Raw genomic sequence first — 24,711 nt, forward strand, 5'->3', positions numbered from 1 at the left:
TTTGCCATTCTGTAGGTGAGAGACATTTGATTTGCTTTTATATTTGTGATTGCACATTAAACCTGGTATAAACACTTCATGTGAAGGTGGCTCTAAAAATGTGCAGGTTTTTCATTTCACCTGGTTAAATATCTAGCTCATTGAGTTAAAAAAAAATTTTTTTTTTGAGAGAGAGAGAAAGAGAGAGACAGAGGGAGGGAGAGAGAATTGGCGTGCCAGGGCCGCAGCCGCTGAAATCGAACACTAGATGCTTGCGCCACCTAGTGGGCATGTGCAGCCTTGCACTTGCCTCACCTTTGTGCATCTGGCCTAGGTGGGATCTGGAGAGTTGAACATGGGTCCTTAGGCTTCACAAGCAAGCGCCTTAGCTGCTAAGCCATCTCTCCAGCCTGATCATTGGTTTTTAACCTGCTTAAATTTGTCTACTGTTGCTATAGCAGAGTGCCCCGAGACTGGGGACTTTATAAAGAAAAGACATTTATGTAATTCATGACTCTGGTGGCTGGTAAGTTCAAGATCAGATGGCCATATCTGGCAAGGACCTCATGTCACATTGGAATGTGGCAGAGGGCACCGCATTGTGGGTCCTTGTGTGACAGTGGCAGCTGAGTGACTGTGGAAGCGAAGAAATAGCAGAGAGGTCTGGTGCTTCCTAACAACCCACTCTTGTTACTAAACTCCTTCTATGAGAGAGAGCTAACTTCTGCAAGGTGATTTTGTTTCTTTTCTTCTTGGTTTTTCAAAATAGGGTCTCCTTGGAATTCACTATGTAGTCTCAGGCTGGCCTTGATCTCTGCCTACCTCTGCCTGGCAAGTGGTAGGATTAAAGGTGTGTGCCACCACACCCAGCTGGAAGATGGTTCTAATCTATTCATGAAGGCTCCGTGCCCATGATCTAAATCCCTTCCAGTAAGCCTCACCTGTCCTCACGACCACACTGAAGAATGAAGTCTCATCATGAGTTTTAGTGGGAACCAACTGTATTTAAGCCATAGTGACGTCTCATCCTAATTACTCAAAGTTCTTCAGCTTGAGGGGATTTTGTCCCCTCTCTTCTTTTGTTCCTTTCAGAACCAAGTGACCCTGAGAGGGCTCGTGCCACACCTGGGCCGATATGTCTTTGTCATCCATTTTTATCAAACAGAGCACCCGACATTTCCTGCAGAGGTGTTAGTGGATGGAGGTCAGCTGTGGTCAGGTGAGTGGCCATGAGTAGGCCTCATGATGTGTTCTTGGTGTCATCTTTGCACTGTGTGACAGGAACTCTCCTCTCCCTCCCCAGGTTCCTTCCGTGCAAACTTTTGCCCCCATGTACTTGGCTGCCGAGACCAAGTGATCACTGAGGGCCAGATTGAGTTTGACATCTCAGAACCACAGGTGGCCGTGACTGTGAAGGTTCCAGAAGGAAAGTCCTTAAAGCTGGTATGTTCTGCTTCCTCCTCAGCTTGTCCCTTAGTCAGATGTTCTCTGTGTGTTTGGCTTATATCAATAATTTCTCCAAGGAGTTAAAGTCATATTTATAGAAAAATGATTATATCTTATAGCTTTGGAATTATCACTAACTGATGAGGCATAGTTACCTACTTCCCTGTACTTCACCTTCTTTAGTTTGGTCTTTGTGTGTCGATGGTCCATGCTCCTCACATGAGTCTATGCTCATCCTCCTGGACCATGTTCATCTATACTCATTATCCTGGTCCACACTCCTCACTCTAGTGTATGCTCATCCTCCTGGTCCACGTTCCTCACTCTAGTCTATGCTCATCCTCCTAGTCCACGCTCCTCACTCTAGTCTATGTTCATCCTCCTGGTCCACGCTCCTCACTCTAGTCTATGCTCATCCTCCTAGTCCACGCTCCTCACTCTAGTCTATGCTCATCCTCCTGGTCCACGTTCCTCACTCTAGTCTATGCTCATCCTCCTAGTCCACGCTCCTCACTCTAGTCTATGTTCATCCTCCTGGTCCACGTTCCTCACTCTAGTCTATGCTAATCCTCCTGGTCCACGTTCCTCACTCTAGTCTATGCTAATCCTCCTGGTCCACGTTCCTCACTCTAGTCTATGCTCATCCTCCTGGTCCACGCTCCTCACTCTAGTCTATGCTCATCCTCCTGGTCCACGCTCCTCACTCTAGTCTATGCTCATCCTTCTGGTCCACGCTCCTCACTCTAGTCTATGCTCATCCTCCTGGTCCACGCTCCTCACTCTAGTCTATGCTCATCCTCCTGGTGCACACTCCTCACTCTAGTCTATGCTCATCCTCCTGGTCCACGTTCCTCACTCTAGTCTATGCTCATCCTCCTGGTCCACGTTCCTCACTCTAGTCTATGTTCATCCTCCTGGTCCACGCTCCTCACTCTAGTCTATGCTCATCCCCCTGGTCCACGTTCCTCACTCTGGTCTATGCTCATCCCCCTGGTCCACGTTCCTCACTCTAGTCTATGTTCATCCTCCTGGTCCACGTTCCTCACTCTAGTCTATGCTCATCCTCCTGGTCCACGTTCCTCACTCTAGTCTATGCTCATCCTCCTGGTCCACGCTCCTCACTCTAGTCTATGCTCATCCTCCTGGTCCACGTTCCTCACTCTAGTCTATGTTCATCCTCCTGGTCCACGTTCCTCACTCTAGTCTATGTTCATCCCCCTGGTCCACGTTCCTCACTCTAGTCTATGCTCATCCTCCTGGTCCACGTTCCTCACTCTAGTCTATGCTCATCCTCCTGGTCCACGCTCCTCACTCTAGTCTATGCTCATCCTCCTGGTCCACGCTCCTCACTCTAGTCTATGCTCATCCCCCTGGTCCACGCTCCTCACTCTAGTCTTTGTTCATCCTCCTGGTCCACGTTCCTCACTCTGGTCTATGTTCATCCCCCTGGTCCACGCTCCTCACTCTAGTCTATGCTCATCCCCCTGGTCCACGTTCCTCACTCTGGTCTATGCTCATCCCCCTGGTCCACGCTCCTCACTCTAGTCTATGCTCATCCTCCTGGTCCACGTTCCTCACTCTGGTCTATGCTCATCCCCCTGGTCCACACTCCTCACTCTAGTCTATGCTCATCCTCCTGGTCCACGTTCCTCACTCTAGTCTATGTTCATCCTCCTGGTCCACGCTCCTCACTCTGGTCTATGCTCATCCCCCTGGTCCACGCTCCTCACTCTAGTCTATGCTCATCCTCCTAGTCCACGCTCCTCACTCTAGTCTATGTTCATCCTCCTGGTCCACATTCCTCACTCTAGTCTATGCTCATCCCCCTGGTCCACGTTCCTCACTCTGGTCTATGCTCATCCCCCTGGTCCACGTTCCTCACTCTAGTCTATGCTCATCCCCCTGGTCCACGCTCCTCACTCTAGTCTATGCTCATCCTCCTGGTCCACGTTCCTCACTCTAGTCTATGTTCATCCTCCTGGTCCACGTTCCTCACTCTAGTCTATGCTAATCCTCCTGGTCCACGTTCCTCACTCTAGTCTATGCTCATCCTCCTGGTCCACGCTCCTCACTCTAGTCTATGCTCATCCTCCTGGTCCACGCTCCTCACTCTAGTCTATGCTCATCCTTCTGGTCCACGCTCCTCACTCTAGTCTATGCTCATCCTCCTGGTCCACGCTCCTCACTCTAGTCTATGCTCATCCTCCTGGTGCACACTCCTCACTCTAGTCTATGCTCATCCTCCTGGTCCACGTTCCTCACTCTAGTCTATGCTCATCCTCCTGGTCCACGTTCCTCACTCTAGTCTATGTTCATCCTCCTGGTCCACGCTCCTCACTCTAGTCTATGCTCATCCCCCTGGTCCACGTTCCTCACTCTGGTCTATGCTCATCCCCCTGGTCCACGTTCCTCACTCTAGTCTATGTTCATCCTCCTGGTCCACGTTCCTCACTCTAGTCTATGCTCATCCTCCTGGTCCACGTTCCTCACTCTAGTCTATGCTCATCCTCCTGGTCCACGCTCCTCACTCTAGTCTATGCTCATCCTCCTGGTCCACGTTCCTCACTCTAGTCTATGTTCATCCTCCTGGTCCACGTTCCTCACTCTAGTCTATGTTCATCCCCCTGGTCCACGTTCCTCACTCTAGTCTATGCTCATCCTCCTGGTCCACGTTCCTCACTCTAGTCTATGCTCATCCTCCTGGTCCACGCTCCTCACTCTAGTCTATGCTCATCCTCCTGGTCCACGCTCCTCACTCTAGTCTATGCTCATCCCCCTGGTCCACGCTCCTCACTCTAGTCTTTGTTCATCCTCCTGGTCCACGTTCCTCACTCTGGTCTATGTTCATCCCCCTGGTCCACGCTCCTCACTCTAGTCTATGCTCATCCCCCTGGTCCACGTTCCTCACTCTGGTCTATGCTCATCCCCCTGGTCCACGCTCCTCACTCTAGTCTATGCTCATCCTCCTGGTCCACGTTCCTCACTCTGGTCTATGCTCATCCCCCTGGTCCACACTCCTCACTCTAGTCTATGCTCATCCTCCTGGTCCACGTTCCTCACTCTAGTCTATGTTCATCCTCCTGGTCCACGCTCCTCACTCTGGTCTATGCTCATCCCCCTGGTCCACGCTCCTCACTCTAGTCTATGCTCATCCTCCTAGTCCACGCTCCTCACTCTAGTCTATGTTCATCCTCCTGGTCCACATTCCTCACTCTAGTCTATGCTCATCCCCCTGGTCCACGTTCCTCACTCTGGTCTATGCTCATCCCCCTGGTCCACGTTCCTCACTCTAGTCTATGCTCATCCCCCTGGTCCACGCTCCTCACTCTAGTCTATGCTCATCCTCCTGGTCCACGTTCCTCACTCTAGTCTATGTTCATCCTCCTGGTCCACGTTCCTCACTCTAGTCTGTGCTCATCCTCCTGGTCCACGCTCCTCACTCTGGTCTATGCTCATCCCCCTGGTCCACGCTCCTCACTCTAGTCTATGTTCATCCCCCTGGTCCACGTTCCTCACTCTAGTCTGTGCTCATCCTCCTGGTCCACGTTCCTCACTCTAGTCTATGTTCATCCTCCTGGTCCACGTTCCTCACTCTAGTCTGTGCTCATCCTCCTGGTCCACGCTCCTCACTCTGGTCTATGCTCATCCTCCTGGTCCACGCTCCTCACTCTAGTCTATGCTCATCCTCCTAGTCCACGCTCCTCACTCTAGTCTATGTTCATCCTCCTGGTCCACATTCCTCACTCTAGTCTATGCTCATCCCCCTGGTCCACGTTCCTCACTCTGGTCTATGCTCATCCCCCTGGTCCACGTTCCTCACTCTAGTCTATGCTCATCCTCCTGGTCCACGCTCCTCACTCTAGTCTATGCTCATCCTCCTGGTCCACGCTCCTCACTCTAGTCTATGCTCATCCTCCTGGTCCACGCTCCTCACTCTAGTCTATGCTCATCCTCCTGGTCCACACCCCTCACTCTAGTCTGTGCTCATCCTCCTGGTCCACATTCCTCACTCTAGTCTGTTCTCATCCTCCTGGTCCACGTTCCTCACTCTGGTCTATGCTCATCCTCCTGGTCCACGTTCCTCACTCTAGTCTATGCTCATCCTCCTGGTCCACGCTCCTCACTCTAGTCTATGTTCATGCTCCTGGTCCACGTTCCTCACTCTAGTCTATGTTCATCCTCCTGGTCCACGTTCCTCACTCTGGTCTATGCTCATCCTCCTGGTCCACGTTCCTCACTCTAGTCTATGCTCATCCTCCTGGTCCACGTTCCTCACTCTAGTCTATGTTCATGCTCCTGGTCCACGCTCCTCACTCTAGTCTATGCTCATCCTCCTGGTGCACACTCCTCACTCTAGTCTATGCTCATCCTCCTGGTCCACGTTCCTCACTCTAGTCTGTGCTCATCTCCTGGTCCACGTTCCTCACTCTGGTCTATGCTCATCCTCCTGGTCCACGCTCCTCACTCTAGTCTATGTTCATCCCCCTGGTCCACGTTCCTCACTCTAGTCTATGCTCATCCTCCTGGTCCACGCTCCTCACTCTAGTCTATGCTCATCCTCCTGGTCCACGCTCCTCACTCTAGTCTATGTTCATCCCCCTGGTCCACACTCCTCACTCTAGTCTATGCTCATCCCTCTGGTCCACATTCCTTACTCTGGTCTATGCTCATCTTCCTGGTCCACATTCCTCACTCTAGTCTGTGCTCATCCTCTTGGTCCTCCTTCCCCACCCTGGCTCATGTACTTCAATCTGGTCCATGTGCTTCACTATAACATACCAACCTCTTCCAGCCTGCTTCTAATTCATGTTACCTTCCTGTCTCCTGCTATCTTAATGATTTTCTTCCTCCTCGAGTCTCTAGCTATACTCACCATTCAAAATCTCCCCCCTTAGTCATCTACCCTCATGCCATAGCTGTCTCCTTTTCTAGAATTTTCTACCCACTTCTGTGCCTAGAGAAATCCTATTGAAGCATTAGCCTTGCCCTAAGTTAATTTGCCTGTTCTATAAAGATTTCCAGAAAACCAGTAAACTTTTCCTTGGCCCAGCTCTTTGGCCTTGTAGTGCTACACTCAGACCTCTTTCTCTGAGGATGCCATTGTTCCAGGGCTCAGGACATTTTATACCTCCTGTGTTCAAATCACTAACTGCTTGTCACATGGTGTCCAGCAAATATTTATTGAAAACAGGGTATCTGTACACTTTCTGTAAGCAGTTGACAAAGACACTTGGGTCTTTTTATAATGTTTGGTAAAAGCATTGCTCATTATATACAGGTCCACAGTGAACTAAGTGTTACTTTTCTTTCTATTCTTGCTGGGGATGGAACCAAGGACTGCACATACAAGTGTTACTTTCAGAGGGGAAGTGTGAAGTAAATTTCTGGGGCAGGGGATCAGGCCCAAGAAGGACCAAGCTATGGTATTAGCTTCTGTATTGGTCCTCTCACTTCAGTATGCTTTCTTTTAATATTATAAAACAGCAACAAAACACTGTATAAAAGAATGATTTCTGGAGATCCAGAAGGGTTCTAGGCATGGACCACTGGGACCTCAGACATCCTAACAGGCTCTGCTCACCTACAAGGTGCCCTAACCCAGCCAGCATTCAAGACTGTTGTTCCTTGGAACAGTTGTTCCAAAGAGTCTTCTCAAAACTCACTCAACAGGCATGGGGCCCGTATCCCTCCCTTGGGTTTGCTCTTGTCATCCGTCTGTCTTAAGTCCCATCTCATTCAGACTTCAGCTAAAATCTTGGTGAAAAGGAAGTGTATGAAATAGCTATGGGTGTGCCTGTTGAAATCCAAACACACATTGATGGTTTTCTCTTAGATCCGAGTTCTAGTGGTTCCCGCAGAGAATTATGACTACCAAATACTCCACAAGAAAACAGTGGACAAGTCCTTGGAGTTTATCACCAATTGTGGGGGAGACAGTTTTTATATCAAGTAAGTGTCGCTTTGTGGGAATGCTCTGGCACAAGTCCGGACATGCTTATATTCCCAGTCAGGGCAAGGCAGGCTGAGAGACTGGCCTCGTGTCTTCCCTCCTTCTCTCATCATCCAGGAGGGTTGGATACAAGGAGAACGATGCTTTTCCTCTGCATCTCCTATTCTACAAGAGACCTTGCCATATGCCATCTGGGCACAGTGACCATGCTTAACCTGGAAGTCAGCAGAGACCCATCTTCAAGCAGAGATCAGGGCCTCTTGCTCCTGTTGGCTGCTACAGATTCCTAAAATACGCTCCACAGGGTGTCTTCCACTGAGGACAGTAGGCCAGGTCCCTATGTGCCTCCACAATTGGCAGTGTCCTGAGAGATGCCCTCCTGCCCTGTCTTTTATCATCCCTGTGTGGTAAGAGCTTGGACAGCCCAAATATGGGCTGTTCTGTAAAGCCCAGGGCCCTGCTGGAGGCTTCTGGAGGGATCTAGGAGCTCCAGAGGCTCTAGAGGTAGATAGGTCCTACTCAAAGCCAAACTGCTGTGGATTTGAAAAGCTGTTCAGCGCTCCATACCCCTCAGCCTCGGGAATGTCACTTAACTTCTAGGTACCTCAGATGCCTGATCTGTGAAACTGGCTTAGGTCTAATTGGTTGGGTGGTTGGAAGGCTGAGACGGAACTAAAGCTTCCAGTACTCAGTGTTCAGTTCTCATCTTCCTCCTCCTCCTCTCTCTCCTCTTGCTCCTCCTCCTCCTCACCTCCTCGTTATCCTTTTAATAAGTAGGCACATGTAAGTGTAGCTTTTTTTTGCACATATATGTGTGTATGTCAGCTCAGATGTAGATGGACACACGAGTGTGCAGGTGCACTGGTATGTGCGTGCATGGGAAGACCAGAGGTCAATGTCAAGTGTCTTCTTCCTCCGTTGCTTTTCCACCTTTGATTTTTTTTTTTTTTTCTTGAGACAGGATCTCTCTCTGACAAGCTAGCTGGCAAGTCACAGGTTCCTCTTGTGCCCACCTCCCCCATGCCACCACATCCAGTCCAGTATTCTCCACAAGTGCTAAAGATCTGAACTCAGGACCTCATGCTTGCATAGCAAGTTTTTCATCCACTGAGCCACACTTCCCCCAGCGTACATTTAGACATAACTGCCGTGTTGAGCTAACACCCATATACCATGTTCATCCTACAGCTGTACTTTTTAATCTTTGATTCCACCCACCCAAAGTGGCCATGCCAGTAATGGCCTCTGTTTGAACTGATTGTGGACAAAAGGGTGGCTGTTACCACCTGAATCCACATGGCATCTTCCCCTACTTCTTCCCACCAGACTCGACAGCCCAAAGTCCTTCTAAAAGACACTGCCTCAAAACAACAAACAAACAAGTGAGCAAGAAAGACACTGCCAGATAGAGAAAAGTGGGCAAGGAATGTTGGGGAAGTTTCTAGACATATATAGGTTCCAGGTTATCACTCTGAATTTTCGTTTTTGTTTCATCAGTCCCCAGACAGCCTCTGGATTCTGTAAGAATTCTGCACGGTCCCTGACAGCCTTTTACCACAATGGTGCCCTGCCTTGTGAGTGCCATCCTGCTGGGGCCACTGGTCATAACTGCAGCCCTGAGGGTGGGCAGTGCCCGTGCCAGCCCAACGTCATTGGGAAGCAATGCACCCGCTGTGCCACGGGCCACTACGGATTCCCACACTGCAAGTGTACGTGAGCACCCCCAGACCGCTGAGGCCTTTGCTGGTCCCTAGGGTATGGTATCCCTCCCTAAGAAGGAGTTCTCCGTGTTCTGTACTCACCTGGGGGGTGAGGAAATGCAGATCCTGGGGTATGAAGTGACTCAGGGGTTACATGTTGATTTGTGAAGCCTACAGCCCAGGTTCAGTTCCCGTGACATCCATGTAAGTTGGATGTAAAGTGTGGCACAAGGATCTGACATTTATTTCCAGGGGCAAGAGACCCTTGCGATCCTCACTCCTCATACATGCAAATAAATAAAATGAAAAAAAAAAACCCACATATCATTTAGGAGACCTGGGCAGGGGCCTGAGACCCTGCATTTCCAATAAACAAACAGGTGATCTCACCCGACAGGCCCATAAGCTATATTCTGAGAAGCAAGGCTTTAGAACATAAATATTACATCCCCCATGTTGTGTGGCCCATGTACTTGGCAGTGCTGTGAGTATACACTTACATGTTTGAATCTTGGACCACTCGGTCCCTTTTCTTTCTTTAAAAAATTTTTTAATGCATGTGTTTATTTATTAGAAAGAGAGAGAGAGAGAGAGAGAGAGAGAGAGGGAGGGAGGGAGAGACCTAGTGCCTCTAGCCACTGCAAATGAACTCCAGATGCATGTGCCACCATGTGCATCTGGCTTACATGGGTTCTGGGGATCAAACCTGGGTCCTTAGTCTTCACAGGCAAGCATCTTAATCGCCAAGGCATCTATCCAGCTCTTTTTAAGCATGTGTTTATTTATGAGAGACACAGAGAGAGAATGAGTCAGTCCCTTTTCTAGTGAGACTCTCTTCAGGTTTTGTGGTCCAAACACAAAACTCAGTTTCAACAGGAGATTTGGGGGGAGGGGTCATGTGGGTACTCACTGGATAAGAAACTTTACCCAAGAACCACTCTGTGACCTTGGGCATAGAGCCAGCCCGTGCCTGATATGCCTGTGGGGAATACAGATGTGCAGACAGAGCCCCACAAAGGTCAGGCAGAGTGAACGAGATACTGTCAGTAGAGTATCACATCCTGAGCATGGGCTCTGGATCTGTATGGTGTTCTGGGAGGCTAGAGAGCTGGTTCAGGAAGCCTTGGGAAGCCCCTACTTGCTTCTTTCCAGAACCCTATGGTTTATGTGGCATTAGAATACCATCAGAGCAGCAAGGTGAGTTCCTTCAAGTATTTAACCAGGAGCCAGCTGATGCAGCCATTGTCCCTCATGCAGGGGCCACATGCCGTACCTATCAGGAACATCAGGTGTGGCTGGGCTTGCCTTCAAGAGATGAGGGTTTCAGAATGCCATGGTCAGTAATGTCCATAAAGAAGGGAAAGTGAGGGGCTGGAGTGAAGGCTTAGTGGTTAAGGTGCTTGCCTGGTGTTGCAGTCCGGTTCGCATTGCTGGTAGAAATCACCCAACCAAGAGTAGCTTCTGGGAAAAAGAGGTTTATTTTGGCTTACAGGCTCGAGGGGAAGCTTCACGATGGCAGGGGAAAACGATGACATGAGCAGAGGGTGGACATCACCCCCTGGCCAACATAAGATGGACCATAGCAACAGGAGAGTGTGCCAAACACTGGCATGGGGAAACTGGCTGTAAAGCCCATAAGCCCACCCCCAACAATACACTCCCTCCAGGAGGCATTAATTCCCAAATCTCCATCAGCTGGGAACCTAGCATTCAGAACATCTAAGTTTATGGGGGACACCTGAATCAAACCACCACACCTGGTAAGCCCAAGGACCCAGGTTTGATTTCCTGGTACCCACATAAGCCAGATGCACTAGGTGGCGCATGCATCTGGAATTCATTTGCAGTGGCTGGAAGCCCTGATTGGCCTATTCTCTCTCTCTCTCTCCATATATATATATTCTTCTCTCTCTCTCAAATCAAAAATAAAATATTTTTTAAAAATAGAAGGAAAAGTGAAACATTTCCCCCAGAACCTTAAGTAAGTTTCTGGAAATCCCCGTAGTTGAGGCGGTGTCCAACCCTGACACAGTATCTCTCTTTAGCTAATTTTCTTTTAGGTCGGAACTTTGTCTGGACACAGCATGTGTTGGCACCATCATTTCCCTCCTCCCTGTCCCCACTGCACCGAGGGCCCTCCTCAGTCACATGGCTGGTGCTCACCGTGCGGTTGTGGGTTATGAGTTGTGAGAGGAAAGCGCTTCATGAGCTGCTGAGGGAAAATGGCCAACAAGGTTGCGGGCTAGCTGGGAACACTACTCTGTGAAAGCAACCAGCCTGGCAAGTCGTACACGCCAATAGTGCAATAGTGGCACCCAGCCTAGGTGGGTAACCAATGGCTGTCTGATTGGCTAAGTGTCTCTTTATCCCCTGGCAGTGTGCAACTGTGGTGGGCGCCTTTGCGAAGAGGTGACCGGGCAGTGCCTTTGCCCTCCCCGCACAGTAAGGCCCCAGTGTGAGACCTGCGAGATGAATTCCTTTAACTTCCACCCCGTGGCTGGCTGCGAAGACTGCACCTGCTCCAAGAAGGGCACCATCATCCAGCCTGGCATCCCCGAGTGTGACGGGGACAGCGGGCAGTGCAGGTGAGCTGTGGGGCCAGCAGGGCCACATCCTACCACGAGAAGGTTAGGTGCTTTCTGTACGCGTGCTGGCCAGGACCGTTTTCCATGTCCCACGTCTGCACTGTTGTTAACCTTGGGGTGGGAGCTGCTCAGCCAGGATGGGTTGCAGTGGACGCCTTGGGATAGTCTGCTGTGGTTCAGGGCAGCCAGGCAGAGCCTTGGGTGGCCGCATCAGCAGCCACGTCAAGCCTAAAGCAGCCTTGTATACTTATTCCGGGATTGTGCTCTGAGAGTATGTCACCATCCAGAAAGAAGGGAAGCCCTATGGAAGTGTCAGGAGTTACTAGTGTCTTTTTTTTGGGGGGGGGGGCTGGAGAGATGGCTTAGCAGTGAAAAGTGCTTGCCTGCAAAGCCAAAGGACCCAGGTTCAATTCCCCAGGACTCATGTTAGGCAGATGCACAAGGTGGTGCCTGCGTCTGGAGTTCGTTTGCAGTAGCTGAAGGCCAAGACTCCCATTCTCTCTCTCTCTCTCTTTCTGTATCTCCTTCTTTCTTGTTCTTAAATAAATGTTAAAATTTAATAAATTAACTTAATTAATTAAAAAAATTAATAAATTAAATTGGCACACATGCGTACCAAGGTTTGTGGGGGTTAGCATGTGCCCAGCCCTTATCCATGCTTTTTGCTGTGAGGCTGTGTGGTAAATATTTAGCTTCCATCAGCATTTAACGGTGGGTTCTCCCCCATCAGTATATTTTTTTAATGTTTTATTTGTTTACGAGAGAGAGAGAGAGAGAGAGATTAGGTGCGCCAGGGCCTTCAGCCACTGCAAACAAATTCCAGGTGCATGCATCACCTTGTGCTTCTGGCTTACATGTGGGGAATCGAACCTGGGTCCTTTGGCTTTGCAGGTAAGTGCCTTAACTGCTAAGCCATCGCTTCAGTCCTCCTCCTCTATCAGTATTCATCTTGAGGCTCCAGTTCTCTTGGTAGCATTAGCAGGTAACCTGATCAAGGACAATGCATGGCAAATCCCTCACTCTCTGGACCTGCTGCCCTAACTCAGACACAGCAACGTTTGGTTGGGAGTGGGAAAGGGGGCGGAATAGTCTGCGCTCAGACACCACCCAGTAAGCAGTCCAGGGATGGTGGCAAACTTCCGCTTGAGCAGAACTAGCACGTTAGTTCCAGCAGGCCAGGCTCTGCTGGAAGGTAGAGGCTGGTGTCAAGTGGTGCCAGGGGGCAGGCCTGGTTTCAGCAGCGCTGGCCAGTGCCCTCAGGAGATGAAGACTCAAATCTCGAAGAGGCTGGTGAGCATTGGATTTGGGGTCTGGGAAGGTAGCTCAGTGATTGAGCGCACTTACTGTGCAAGAATGAGCACCTGAGTTTGATCCCCGGCACCCACATAAGAAGCCATGCATAGGCTGGAGGGATGGCTTAGCAGTTAAAGCATTCGCCTGCAAAGCCAAAGGGCCCAGGTTCGATTCCCCAGGACCCACGTTAGCCAGATGCACAAGGGGACGCACACCTCTGGAGTTTGTTTGCGGTGGCTGGAGGCCCTGTCACTCCCATTCTCTCTCACGCTCCCTCTTTCTCTTTCAAATAAATAAATAAATAATTTAAAAAAAAAGAAGCCAGGCATGAACGTGCACACCTGTAGCCCCACTGCTGATGGGTGAGAAAACAAAAGGGTCAATAGGACTCCCTGGTGAGTCAGTCTCGCTGGAACATGGCATGAGGTCCTGGTTTACTGAGAGACTCTGCCAGGGAAAAAAAAAAGTAAAGGTAGAAGATAAATAGAGGAAGCCACCCTATGTCCTGCTTTGGCCTCTGCACATGCGTGAGCGTAGGGTGCCCTTATCTGTGTGTGCCTGCATGTGTCCATGTGTACACACACCCAAACTCATCTAACTAGGGGTTTTACAGCAGAAAAATGAGAATGCCCAGGCTGCCTGGTTTGTCCAGGAGAAAACCTGATTGGCCAGCTCCACCAGCCCCAGGTACATGGGCAAGGGTGTGGGGGCTGGGAGGGGCAGGGCTGCTCTCGGCAGGTCTCTGGGCCTCCAGCTTAGGGGCAGCCCTATGAGCTTCCTGTGGCTGCCGTGACAAATAACACGAACCAGGCGGCTTAAAAACGAGAGCAGTGATGCAAGGCCAGAAAACTGAAAGCAAGGTGCATTCAGGTTGGGTTTCTTCTGGAAACTTTGGAGGGAGAGCCTGCCCTGGGCCTACCTGCATCTTATTTATTTATTGGTTTATTAGTTTTTCAAGGAGGTAGGGTGTTGCTCTAGCCCAGGCTGACCTGGAATCCACTCTGTAGTCCCAGGCTGACCTCAGACTCCCAGCAATTCTCCTTCCTCTGCCTCCCAAGTGCTGGGCTTAAAGGCCTGGCCGTGCTTTTCAGCTTCTGGTGTTGCCCGCATCCCCAGAGCTCCTTGGCTTGTGGCTGGCATGGTTTTGTTTCTATCCTGTTACCACGTTGCCATTTTCCCTGCAGGGCTGTCTTCATGTGGCAAGTATTCCTCTCTGTCTCTTCCCACTTTGTTGTAAGAATGCTGCTGGTTCTAAGTCACACTGGTTTAGAACCCACCTTACTCCATAGAGCCTCATCCTAATTATGCAGAGCCAAATAAAATCTAACCACTGGGCACTGGGAGTTAGAATTTGGATATCTCCTTGGGGATCATATTCAGCTCCCCACTGTAGTGCTGATCACTTTTCTTCTTGTTTTTTGTTTTGTTTTCTTGTCTTTTCTTGAGAGAGAGAGAATTGGCACTCCAGGGCTTCAGTCACTGCAATCAAACTGCAGAAGCTTGCATCACCTAGTGGGCATGTGCGACCTTGCACTTGCCTCACCTTTGTGCGTCCGGCTAATGTGGGTTCTGGAGAGTCGAACATGGGTCCTGAGGCTTCGCAGGCAAGCGCCTTAACTGCTAAGCCATCTCTCCAGCCCGCTGGTCACGTTTCTAAGGAAGGACCCTTACTATGCCTTTGACCGTTGCATGGCATCCGCCAACTCCATCACACTGGCTGAGACCTTGTAAGGAAGCTGAGAGAAAAGCTTGAGTCATGGAATATTCCAAGTATTTAAAAACCTCAGCCGTGAGTCCTGTCTGAGTCAACTAGTCACTTAGCTATCAGGGATGGGCCCCTGTCTTAATCACAGGAAGCAAAGGAACCAAGAAGTGGCCAGAGAACTCACAGTCTATAGCGCAACAGCTGCTCAGCAGAACCTCGCTGTTACTCTGTGCTTTTGCCAGAGGAGGTGGCAGTACTTTAAAACCAGTTAAAGTATCAGAATATGATGGGTGGATTTCCTGTGGGAATTTTTTGAGGGGGAATCCCAAGGATATTTTAACAAACGATTTGAGAATTTAATAGACTAGAAGTTTCTTACCTCAAGACCATGATATATGATTCAACCCAGAAATAGCACTTTACTGACTTGCGACACACTTACAGCAAGATGTGACATTGTTCTCTTTGACATTGTCAAAGAGAGGAATACATGTGTGATCGAAGTAAGTTTCTACTAAAGGAAGCAGTAGCAGATAATATTTTAAAAACTTGCATTTTATTATATTACAGTAAACTGCACTAATTCTGTTTTTTATACTGAAAAAAAAAATTTTTTTTCTTTTGGCTTTTCAAGGTAAGGTCTCAATCTAGCCCCACCTGAACTGGAATTATGTAGTCTCAGGGTGACCTCAGGCTCACAGTGATCCTCCTGCCTCTACCTCCCCAGTGCTGGGATTAAACCAGTATACCACCACGCCAGCCAAAAAAAAAATTTTGATTGCTTTAAGATAATTGACTCAGCCTTTCTGATTGAATGGCCCTTGGGTCCCCAACTCCCGGGTCCTTTGCTCTGGAGGGTGAGTGCATCAAAAGGTAGTAAGACCCATGGAGATAAATCACCCCTCGCATCTCAGCCAAGACCCAGGTGAGACCACAGAGGAAGTGGGGGAGACCAGCAAAAGAGCTGCCTCCGTGGTGAGCCTGATAAGCAGCATCAAGGGGAGGGAGACAGAGCCTGGGGACACTCAACTCCTACCAAAGCAGAGATCCAGAGGCTCCTAACAGCTCACCACTGAAGTAGACTTAAAACACACCCATCAAGGCTCAGGGAATTTTGCAGAAGGTGGGGGGGCTAGAAAGATTGTAGGAGCCACAGGTTGGTATGGCATACTCAGAGGCACTGCCTCCCCGCAAGAGCTGACTGCTGCCCCCACAACCCATAACTCCCTGGGGTATCCCAGCAACCCCACTGAGGAGGGCTCCCTGTGGAAAGCGGGCAGAGAGGAGAGAGAAGATGTACCAACATATGATATGTCCATACAAAGTATGTTCTTAACTTTAAAAAAAAAAAAAAAGAGCCGGGCGTGGTGGCACATGCCTTTAATCCCAGCACTCGGGAGGCAGAGGTAGGAGGATCACTGAGAGTTTGAGGCCACCCTGAGATTACATAGTGAATTCCAGGTCAGCCTGAGCTAGAGTGAGACCCTACCTCAGAAAACCAAAAAATAAAAAGAAAAGAAAATAAAGGGAAAGAAAATACAGCACACAAACCAGGATAATTTCTTTTTTCCATTTCAAATTTTTATTAACTTCCATGATTATAAAAAATATCCCATGGTAATACCCTCCCTCCCCCACTTTCCCCTTTGAAACTCCATTCTCCATCATATCCCCTTCCCCTCTCAATCAGTCTCTCTTTTATTTTGATGTCATGATCTTTTCCTCCCATTATGATGGTCTTGTGTAGGTAGTGTCGGGCACTGTGAGGTCATGGATATCCAGGCCATTTTGTGTCTGGGGGGAGCACGTTGTAAGGAGTCCTACCCTTCCTTTGGCTCTTACATTCTTTCTGCCACCTCTTCTGCAATGGGCCCTGAGCCTTGGAAGGTGTGATAGAGACATTGCAGTACTAAGCACTCCAGTCACTTTTTTCCAGCACCATGATGCTTTCTGAGTCATCCCAAGGTTACTGCCATCTGAAAAGAGAAGGTTTTCTACCAAAAGTGAGAGTAGCATTAATATAAAGGTATGAACATTAAGAGAAGTGCTTACTGGGCAGTTTGATAAGCATAGTATATACATTTAGCCAGACAGCAGCAGACATTACACCCCTAGGGCTCATGACTACCCCTAACACAGGATAATTTCTTTCTGAAAATTTTCTTGGGGCTGAGGAGATGGCTCAGTTGGTAAAGGGCTCACCATGCAAGCATGAGGACCTGAATCCACATTCCCAGTGCCCACATCAAGCTGAGTACAGAGGCATGTGCCTGAAATCCCAGTGCAGGGGTGGCAAGGCAGGAGGATCCTTGGAACTTACTGGCCAGTTGGTCCAGTCAAATCAGTGTGTTCTGGATGCAGTGAGAGACCTTGTATCAAATAAATAAGGCGGAGAGCAATTCAGGAAGATACCTAATGTTGACCAAGTGCCCCTACACACACATACACGCCTGTGAACACACACTCACACGGTAGAATGCCTTTGACCACTGAGCCATCTCCTTAGCCCCTATTTTCAGGGTTTTTTTTTTAAATATTTTTAATTAATTTATTTATTTGAGAGCGACAGACACAGAGAGAAAGACAGATAGAGGGAGAGAGAGAGAATGGGTGCGCCAGGGCTTCCAGCCTCTGCAAACGAACTCCAGACACATGCGCCCCCTTGTGCATCTGGCTAACGTGGGACCTGGGGAACCGAGCCTCGAACCAGGGTCCTTAGGCTTCACAGGCAAGCGCTTAACTGCTAAGCCATCTCTCCAGCCCTATTTTCAGGTTTTTGATAAGCTCTCATACTGTTTTCATAGTTGAAGTCCTAATTGTTGTCTGTGCATATATGTGTTTTGTTTTCATCAAACTCCATGTTCTGTTTTGGGGGTATTTAATGTATGTCTGAGGTCTAGTGGGGAAATTGATATGAATTAACAGCTTGGCGTGGTGACCTCCATAGTGTGTGGGAAGTTTTGGTTACAGGGCTTCATGTGGCATCATTTCCATCTCAGCATTGATCAAGAATCTTCTTTGGTTTCTGTTATCTAATCACATAATGGCCAGCCTTTCCTGACCGTCTGGCCCACACCGACTCTCACTTCACCTCCCCGCCTCTACTTTTTCACTTCCCCCAGACACTTTTGTGTACACTCACGTCTCTGGTTGTGAACGGCTTCTTTCTTCCTCTTCTGATGCACTCATATTACACACACGCAAAAAAAAAATCTTTTAAGGATTTAAAACAATAATTTATTTTATATGAGAAAGAAAGAAGGGAAGGGAAAGGAAGGGAAGGAGAATGAATATGGGCACTCTAGGGCTTCTTGGCACTGAAAGAAACTCCAGATGCATGTGCTAATTTGTGTGCCTTGCTTTACATGGGTGCTGGGGAGTTGAGCCAGGGCCTGCAGGCTTTGCAAGCAAACACCTTTGACCGCTAAGCCATTTCCCCAACACAAGGACTTTTGTATTAAGAATACAAACTCAAGCTGGAGAGATGGCTTAGTGGTTAAGCGTCTGCCTGTGAAGCCTGAGGATCCCTGTTCGGGGCTCTATTCCCCAGGACCCACACTAGCCAGATGCACAAGGGGACTCACACATCTGGAGTTTGCAGTGGCTGGAGGCCCTGGTGCACCCATTCTTTCTCTCTATATATATATCTGCCTCTTTCTCTCTGTCAGTCGCTCTTAAATAAATAAAAAAAATAAAAATAATTTTTTAAAAAAGAATACAAACTTGGGCTGGAGAGATGGCTTAGCGGTTAAGCGCTTGCCTGTGAAGCCTAAGGACCCCGGTTTGAGGCTCGGTTCCCCAGGTCCCATGTTAGCCAGATGCAGAAGGGGGCACATGCGTCTGGAGTTCCTTTGCAGAGGCTGGAAGCCGTGGGGCGCCCATTCTCTCTCTCTCCCTCTATCTGTCTTTCTCTCTGTGTCTGTCGCTCTCAAATAAATAAATAAATAAATAAGTAAATAAATTAATTAATTAATTAAATTAAATAAAAAATAATAAAAAAAAGAATACAAACTCACAGAAAGTGTTCTAAGGTCCATGGAGATAGTCCCATCTTTTTATTGTCTGTTGTTTTTTGTTATTGTTGTTATTGTTGTTGGTTTTTAGTTTTTCGAAGTATGGTCTTACTTTGTCCCAGGTTGACCTGGAATTCACCCTGTAATCTCAGGCTGGCCTCCAATTCACAGTGATCCTCCTACCTCTGCCTCCCAAGTGCTGGGATTAAAGGTGTGGGCCACCATGCCTGATTCCCATCATTTTTCTTCTTTCCTTTCTTTCTTTTTTTAAAGGTAGGGTCTCACACTAGCTCAGGCTGACCTGGAATTCACTATGTATTCTCAGGGTAACCTCGAACTCATAGTGATCTTCCTACCTCTACCTCCCGAGTCCTGAATGCTGGGATTAAAGGTGTGTATCACTATACCTGACTCCCATAATTTTTCTTTCTTTTTTCCTTTTCTTTTCTTTCTTTTCCTTTTTTGTTTGTTTTTATTTTTTTGAGGTAGGGTTTCACACTAGTCCAGACTGATCTGGAATTCACTATATAGTCTCAGGGTGGACTTGAACTCACGGTGATCCACCTACCTCTGCCTCCAAGTGCTGGGATTAAAGGTGTGTGCCACCATGCCCAGCTTCCATCATTTTTCTTAAGCCAAGCAACTTCAATGCTTTCTGTGCCATCTTTCACACTAATACTTAACTTTCCACATTTTCAAGTCTTCACTGAAACTGTCTGAAGTCAAGATGAACATAGTCTCCATTTTCCCCTCCCTTTCATGTCTCCTGACATAGAGGTGTGCGTGTAAAAGATACCAATATTTTTCCATGTGTATATGTGTGTGTGTGTGCATGTATGTAGGTTCAAATCTATATGGGTATGTGTGTGTGTGTGTGTGTGTGTGTGTGTGTGTGTGTGTGTGCACATTGTCGCTGGATCCCCCAAACAGCCCTTGGGGGTGGGGTAAGAATGCACAGAGTCAAGGACACAGACTCCACGAGTCAGGTGAGAAGCTGAAAGCAGACTCGTTTATTGAAGAAAACAGACATCACTGTAGATCCCTTCCCCGCTTCCCATTGGTCCTTTCGTATACACCTTCCCCGCTTCCCATTGGTCGTTTCATTGTTTGGCATTGTGTTGTCCCTTTCTCATTGGCTCGTTTCCTGCGTCATCAGTGTCCGGGTGTTTAGGCAGGGTTTAGGTTGGCTCACAGGGGAACTAGCAATCGCATGTGCTGTAATCTCAGGGCCTCGTGGGGGGGGCGGGGGCCGAGGGTGACCCTGGCTATGCTTCTCCTACACGCATGTATTTGCATGGATGTGCAGGCCCGAGATTGACAATTGGTTTCTTCTTCGGTTGTTCTCCACCTTATGTACTGAGGCCAGGGCCTCTCACTTTGAACCTTAAATTCACCTAGGTAGCTAGTGTACCTTGCCTGGTCCCGACTCTGCTTCCTAAGCACTGGGACCACAGGAGAGAGTCACCACACCCACCTGGCATTTCTGTGGATACTGGAGATCTGAACTCAGGTCCTTAAGCTTGGGTGCTTTCATCTACTGAGCCATCTCCCAGCTCCCATCAATATTTCTTTTTTGTTTTTTTATGATTTTTTTTTATTTATTAGAGAGAGAAGGAGACAGAGAGAGAGAGAGAGAGAGAGAGAGAGAGCAAGAATGGGCATGCCAGGGCCCCTAGCCACTGAAAACGAACTCCAGATGCATGCACCACCATGTGCATCTGTCTTATGTGGGACCTGGAGAATCAAACCTGGGTCCTTAGTCTTCACAGGCAAGTACCTTAACGGCTAAGCCATCTGTCCAGCCCTCCCATCAATATTTCTTGAATGAGTAAATAAATGATGAGGTAGACTTTGGGCTCTGGATCCAAACTGGAGTTTGATGTAAGTGTAATGTAAAGGGACCTGCAATATTTAATAACAAAAAGACAAAATTCTCCCCAACACACCTGGACCTGGTTTCCTACAAGATGCTACAAGCTCCCACACATGTGCAGATGTTACGTAATGTTTGGTTGGCCACAATCCCATTGCCTTGGAGATGCCTCTGTGGGCTGGCATCCAGGAGTTGCCACACTGTGTCTCCAGGCAGCCGGAGCAGTGACCAGAACCTTCTGGCCTTCACCGTGTGGGCAGCTCCTTGGGTAGCTAGAAATCTCTCTAGAGAAATGTGCAAGGTCGGGCTGACCTTAGGTTGTTTGAAAAGATGTTCCGCCAGACTTCAGAGAGCAAGTTTCCTTTCTCTTCCCTGTTGTCATGACACCACCCAAAGCTCAGCTTCACATAGGATTCGTAAACTCAGTGATCTAAACGCTATGGCTCTGGAATATAGATGTTACTCTTCAGGTTCTGGTTAGCTCTGCTCGTCAGTCCCAACTGGGCTGTGTGGGGACCAGTTCCAAGGCCACTGTCACTGTGTGTGGGTGTGTGTATGCATGTGTGTGTGAATGGGTTTGTGTGTGTATGTGTGTGTATATACACGTGTGTGTACATGTGCATGTGTGTATGTGTGTGTATATACACGTGTGTGTACATGTGCATGTGTGTATGTGTGTGTGGGGAGTGTGTATGTGTGTATGTGTATGTGCATATATGTGTGTGCATGTGTATGTGTATAGGTGTGTGCGTGTGCGCATGTTTGAGTGTATTTCTCCTCTATTCTTTTTTTTTTTTAATTTTTTTTATTTATTTGAGAGCAACAGACACAGAAAGACAGATAGGGGGAGAGAGAGAGAATGGGCGCGCCAGGGCTTCCAGCCTCGGCAAACGAACTCCAGACGTGTGCGCCCCCTTGTGCATCTGGCTAACGTGGGTCCTGGGGAACCGAGCCTCGAACCGGGGTCCTTAGGCTTCACAGGCAAGCGCTTAACCGCTAAGCCATCTCTCCAGTCCTCTCCTCTATTCTTGAACTTTCACCTGGTTCATACGTGCCAAGTGAGGCTCAGGGATGAGTCTAATGACCGATGTGGCCACACCCTCTCTGCCACCCCTGCTTCCCGCAGCATCAGCTCATGGGCATTCTGGACACTGGGCAGAGAGGTTAGTCTTTGCTTGCCCTCCATATTACCTGTGCAATCATCTCGTACAGCTGCCCTGGCTACAGCATGTTCCTGTACCTTTATTTTCAGCAAAGTGAACGTAGAACAGCCAGGCTGGCATCATCAGGGCCTCTCCTCCAGATCCTGGCATAGGTCCTTAGTGTGCATACAACGCAATTGGACCTACAGTATTGAGTATCAGAAGGATGAAGCTTAACCCCACACATCTAGGCCTGGGTGTCTAAGAGCTGCCCACACATGTGCAGATGCTCTTACATAATATTTGGTCACAAGCCCATTCCTTTCCTGGGGATACTCAACCACATCCGGTATGAAAGCGAAGGCATCAGTTACACATTGCTGGGTGCCAGCATGCAGCTAATGCTTCCTTGGGCCCAGAAGCCCTGCTGCATGTTTACTCAGAGAAACATACTGGGTCTGGAGAGATGGTTTAGCAAAACACTTGCATGCAAAGCCTAAGGATTCATGTTTGACTCTCCAGGTCCCACACAAGCCAGACACACAGTGATACAAGTACATTGTCACACCTGCCCAGTAGGTGGCGCAAGCATCTGGAGTTTGATTTCAGTGGCTGAGGCCCTGGCATGCCAATTCTCTCTCTGTGTCAGATAAAAAGTAAAAAGAAAAGAAAAGAAAAAAGAAAAGAAAAGAAAAGAAAAGAAAAGAAAAGAAAAGAAAAGAAACATACTGGACCTTGGGACCAGGTGACCAATTGTCACTTCCTGACCATGCTATGCCCTAGAATATCTTTTTCTTCATCACCAAGATACGAAGGGCCCGCATAACCTAAATCAGGTCATCTTCAAAGTTCTTCTACTCTAAGATTCCTCTTTCAGATCTTCTTTGGGTGTGAAGGTTTGAATCTGAAATGTCACCCGGGGTCTCACGTATGAACACTTGTTCCTAATGTGTTGGTATCATTTTGGCAAGCTGCGGAACCTGAAGGAGGCTGGGCATTGCTGGCAGAAGTAGTCACGAAGGGGTGGCCTTTGAAGGTTATACCTGACCTGTGGTTCCGGCCATGCTCTCTCCTTCTTCTCTGCTGTGACGTGAACAGCCTCGACCGCACGCACCTGCCACCATGGCTTGCCCTTCTCCACTATGATGGGCCGAAGCCCTCTGAAATTATAAATCAGAAACACATCTTACCTCCATCAAGTTGTATGTTAGGCATGGTGGGGAAAACGTAATTCAAACACTGAGTTTTCTATTTTTTCTATCTCTGCACTAGTTAATGCACCCTTGGGCCAGGCTTCTTCTGTCTCACACTTGAAGGCATTCCAGGAATAGATCAGCATCTGAGAAGAGACTCTGTATTTTTTTTTTGTTTTTCAAGGCAGGCTCTCACTCTAGCCCAGGCTGACCTGGAATTCACTATGTAGTCTCAGGGTGGCTTTGAACTCTTGGCAGTCCTCCTCCCTCTGCCTCCTGAGTGCTGGATTAAAGGTGTGCGCCACCACGCCCAGCTCCGGGCTCTCATTTTATTTGCTTGACTGCATTTAGTCTCAGGCTCATAAGAAAAGAGTGTTATTAACTTAGGACCCAGAAAGGTTCTGGCAATGAATACAAATTGTGTGTGTGTGTGTGTGTGTGTGTGTGTGTGCGCATACAAGCATATACATATGTGTGTGTGTACACACACTTGTCTGAGAAGATGACCCATGGCTTATCCAGCTTCCAGAAGTGTCACTGGTCCCTTCTCAAAGTTTCCAGTGCACTGCACCAGCGTGATCACTTCAAGCAGAACATTTGCACTTTTCATGTATACCTCACACATCACAGCTAGATTGCTCTAGGTGTCGTTTGAGGATCTCTTACTTACGACACAACCTCCGCAGTGCCAGGCGGTGAGGAGGACGAGATGGAACAGACCTGACCTTTGATTCGTCATGAGGTCTTGCAGGTATCACTGGCTGTCTCTTTGGGTGTGCTGGGGGCCCATCTTCCCCACTTCGCTAACATCGCAACAAGAATATCCACAGATCCTCCTATGTATATGCAAGACACTGTTCTGATTTATTATTTCATGAATCTCACCAAGTAGGTGTTACTACCTCCACTTTATATTCGAGGGAAACTGGTTGTAAAAACATGAGTTCGCTCAAAGCACCACATTCAGAGAGCAATAGAAGTGGGATTTGAATGTAGACTGCCTGGTTCTAAGTGTCCATTCTTTTTTTTTTTTTTCTCCCACATGTCCGTATGTGTACACGTGTGCCCGCGGGTGCATGTGCATGGGTGTTTGCTTATGTGTGGAGTCTAGAGGATGAGCTCAGGTGCTGTCCTTGGGGACACTTTCCGTATCCTTTCACATAGGGTCTTTCATTGACCCGTAGCCCTGAAATTATAGAAAACTGGCTAGTTAGTGAACCCGGGGATCTGGTGGGATTACAAGTGGGTACCATTACACTCAGCATTTAAGTCCTCATGTTTTTTTATTTACTAATAAATTTTTTTGAGGTAGGGTCTCACTCTAGCCCAGGCTGACCTGGAATTCACTTTGTAGTCTCAGGGTGGTCTTGAACTCACGGTGATCCTCCTACCTCTGCCTCCCAAGTGCTGGGATTAAAGGCGTGCGCCACCACACCCAGCCACTATTTAATAATTTTTTTACATTTTATTTTTATTTATTTATTTGAGAGAGAGAGAGAGAGAGAGGCAGGTAGAGAACATATAGACTAGGCATGCCAGGACCTCAAGCCACTGCAAATTCCAGATGCACATGCCATCTTGCATATCTGACTTACGTGGGTCCTGAGGAATGGAACCTGAGTCTTTTGGCTTTGTAGGCAAGTGCCTTAACTGCTAAGCCATCTCTCCAGCCCGCCTCAGGCTTTGGGGGTAAGAATTTTAGGCACCGAGCTGTCCCCCATGTGTGCATTCATAAGAACAAAATTCCTCTGTGTGGTTAGAAGCAGATGTTTGACAAAGGCATCCGACCTTACTTAGGTGCGGAACACAGGGACCGAGCTATTGCAGTTGGA

At 48.4% G+C, this 24,711-nt stretch overlaps 1 protein-coding gene across 1 annotated transcript in view; it reads left to right on the forward strand.

Annotated features, from left to right (window-relative positions):
* Lama3 (laminin subunit alpha 3) overlaps window positions 1-24,711 on the forward strand; it is a 327,578-nt gene that overhangs the window by 183,535 nt on the left and 119,332 nt on the right. The window contains exons 28-32 of the mRNA XM_045135309.1: window positions 1,072-1,198; window positions 1,283-1,422; window positions 7,259-7,374; window positions 8,873-9,084; window positions 11,453-11,660. Of these exons, the coding sequence (XP_044991244.1) occupies window positions 1,072-1,198; window positions 1,283-1,422; window positions 7,259-7,374; window positions 8,873-9,084; window positions 11,453-11,660 (803 nt within the window). The remainder of the gene's footprint in view (window positions 1-1,071; window positions 1,199-1,282; window positions 1,423-7,258; window positions 7,375-8,872; window positions 9,085-11,452; window positions 11,661-24,711) is intronic.

This window comes from Jaculus jaculus, chromosome 15 (genome assembly GCF_020740685.1).
Source record: "Jaculus jaculus isolate mJacJac1 chromosome 15, mJacJac1.mat.Y.cur, whole genome shotgun sequence".
Taxonomy (NCBI): Eukaryota; Metazoa; Chordata; class Mammalia; order Rodentia; family Dipodidae; genus Jaculus; species Jaculus jaculus.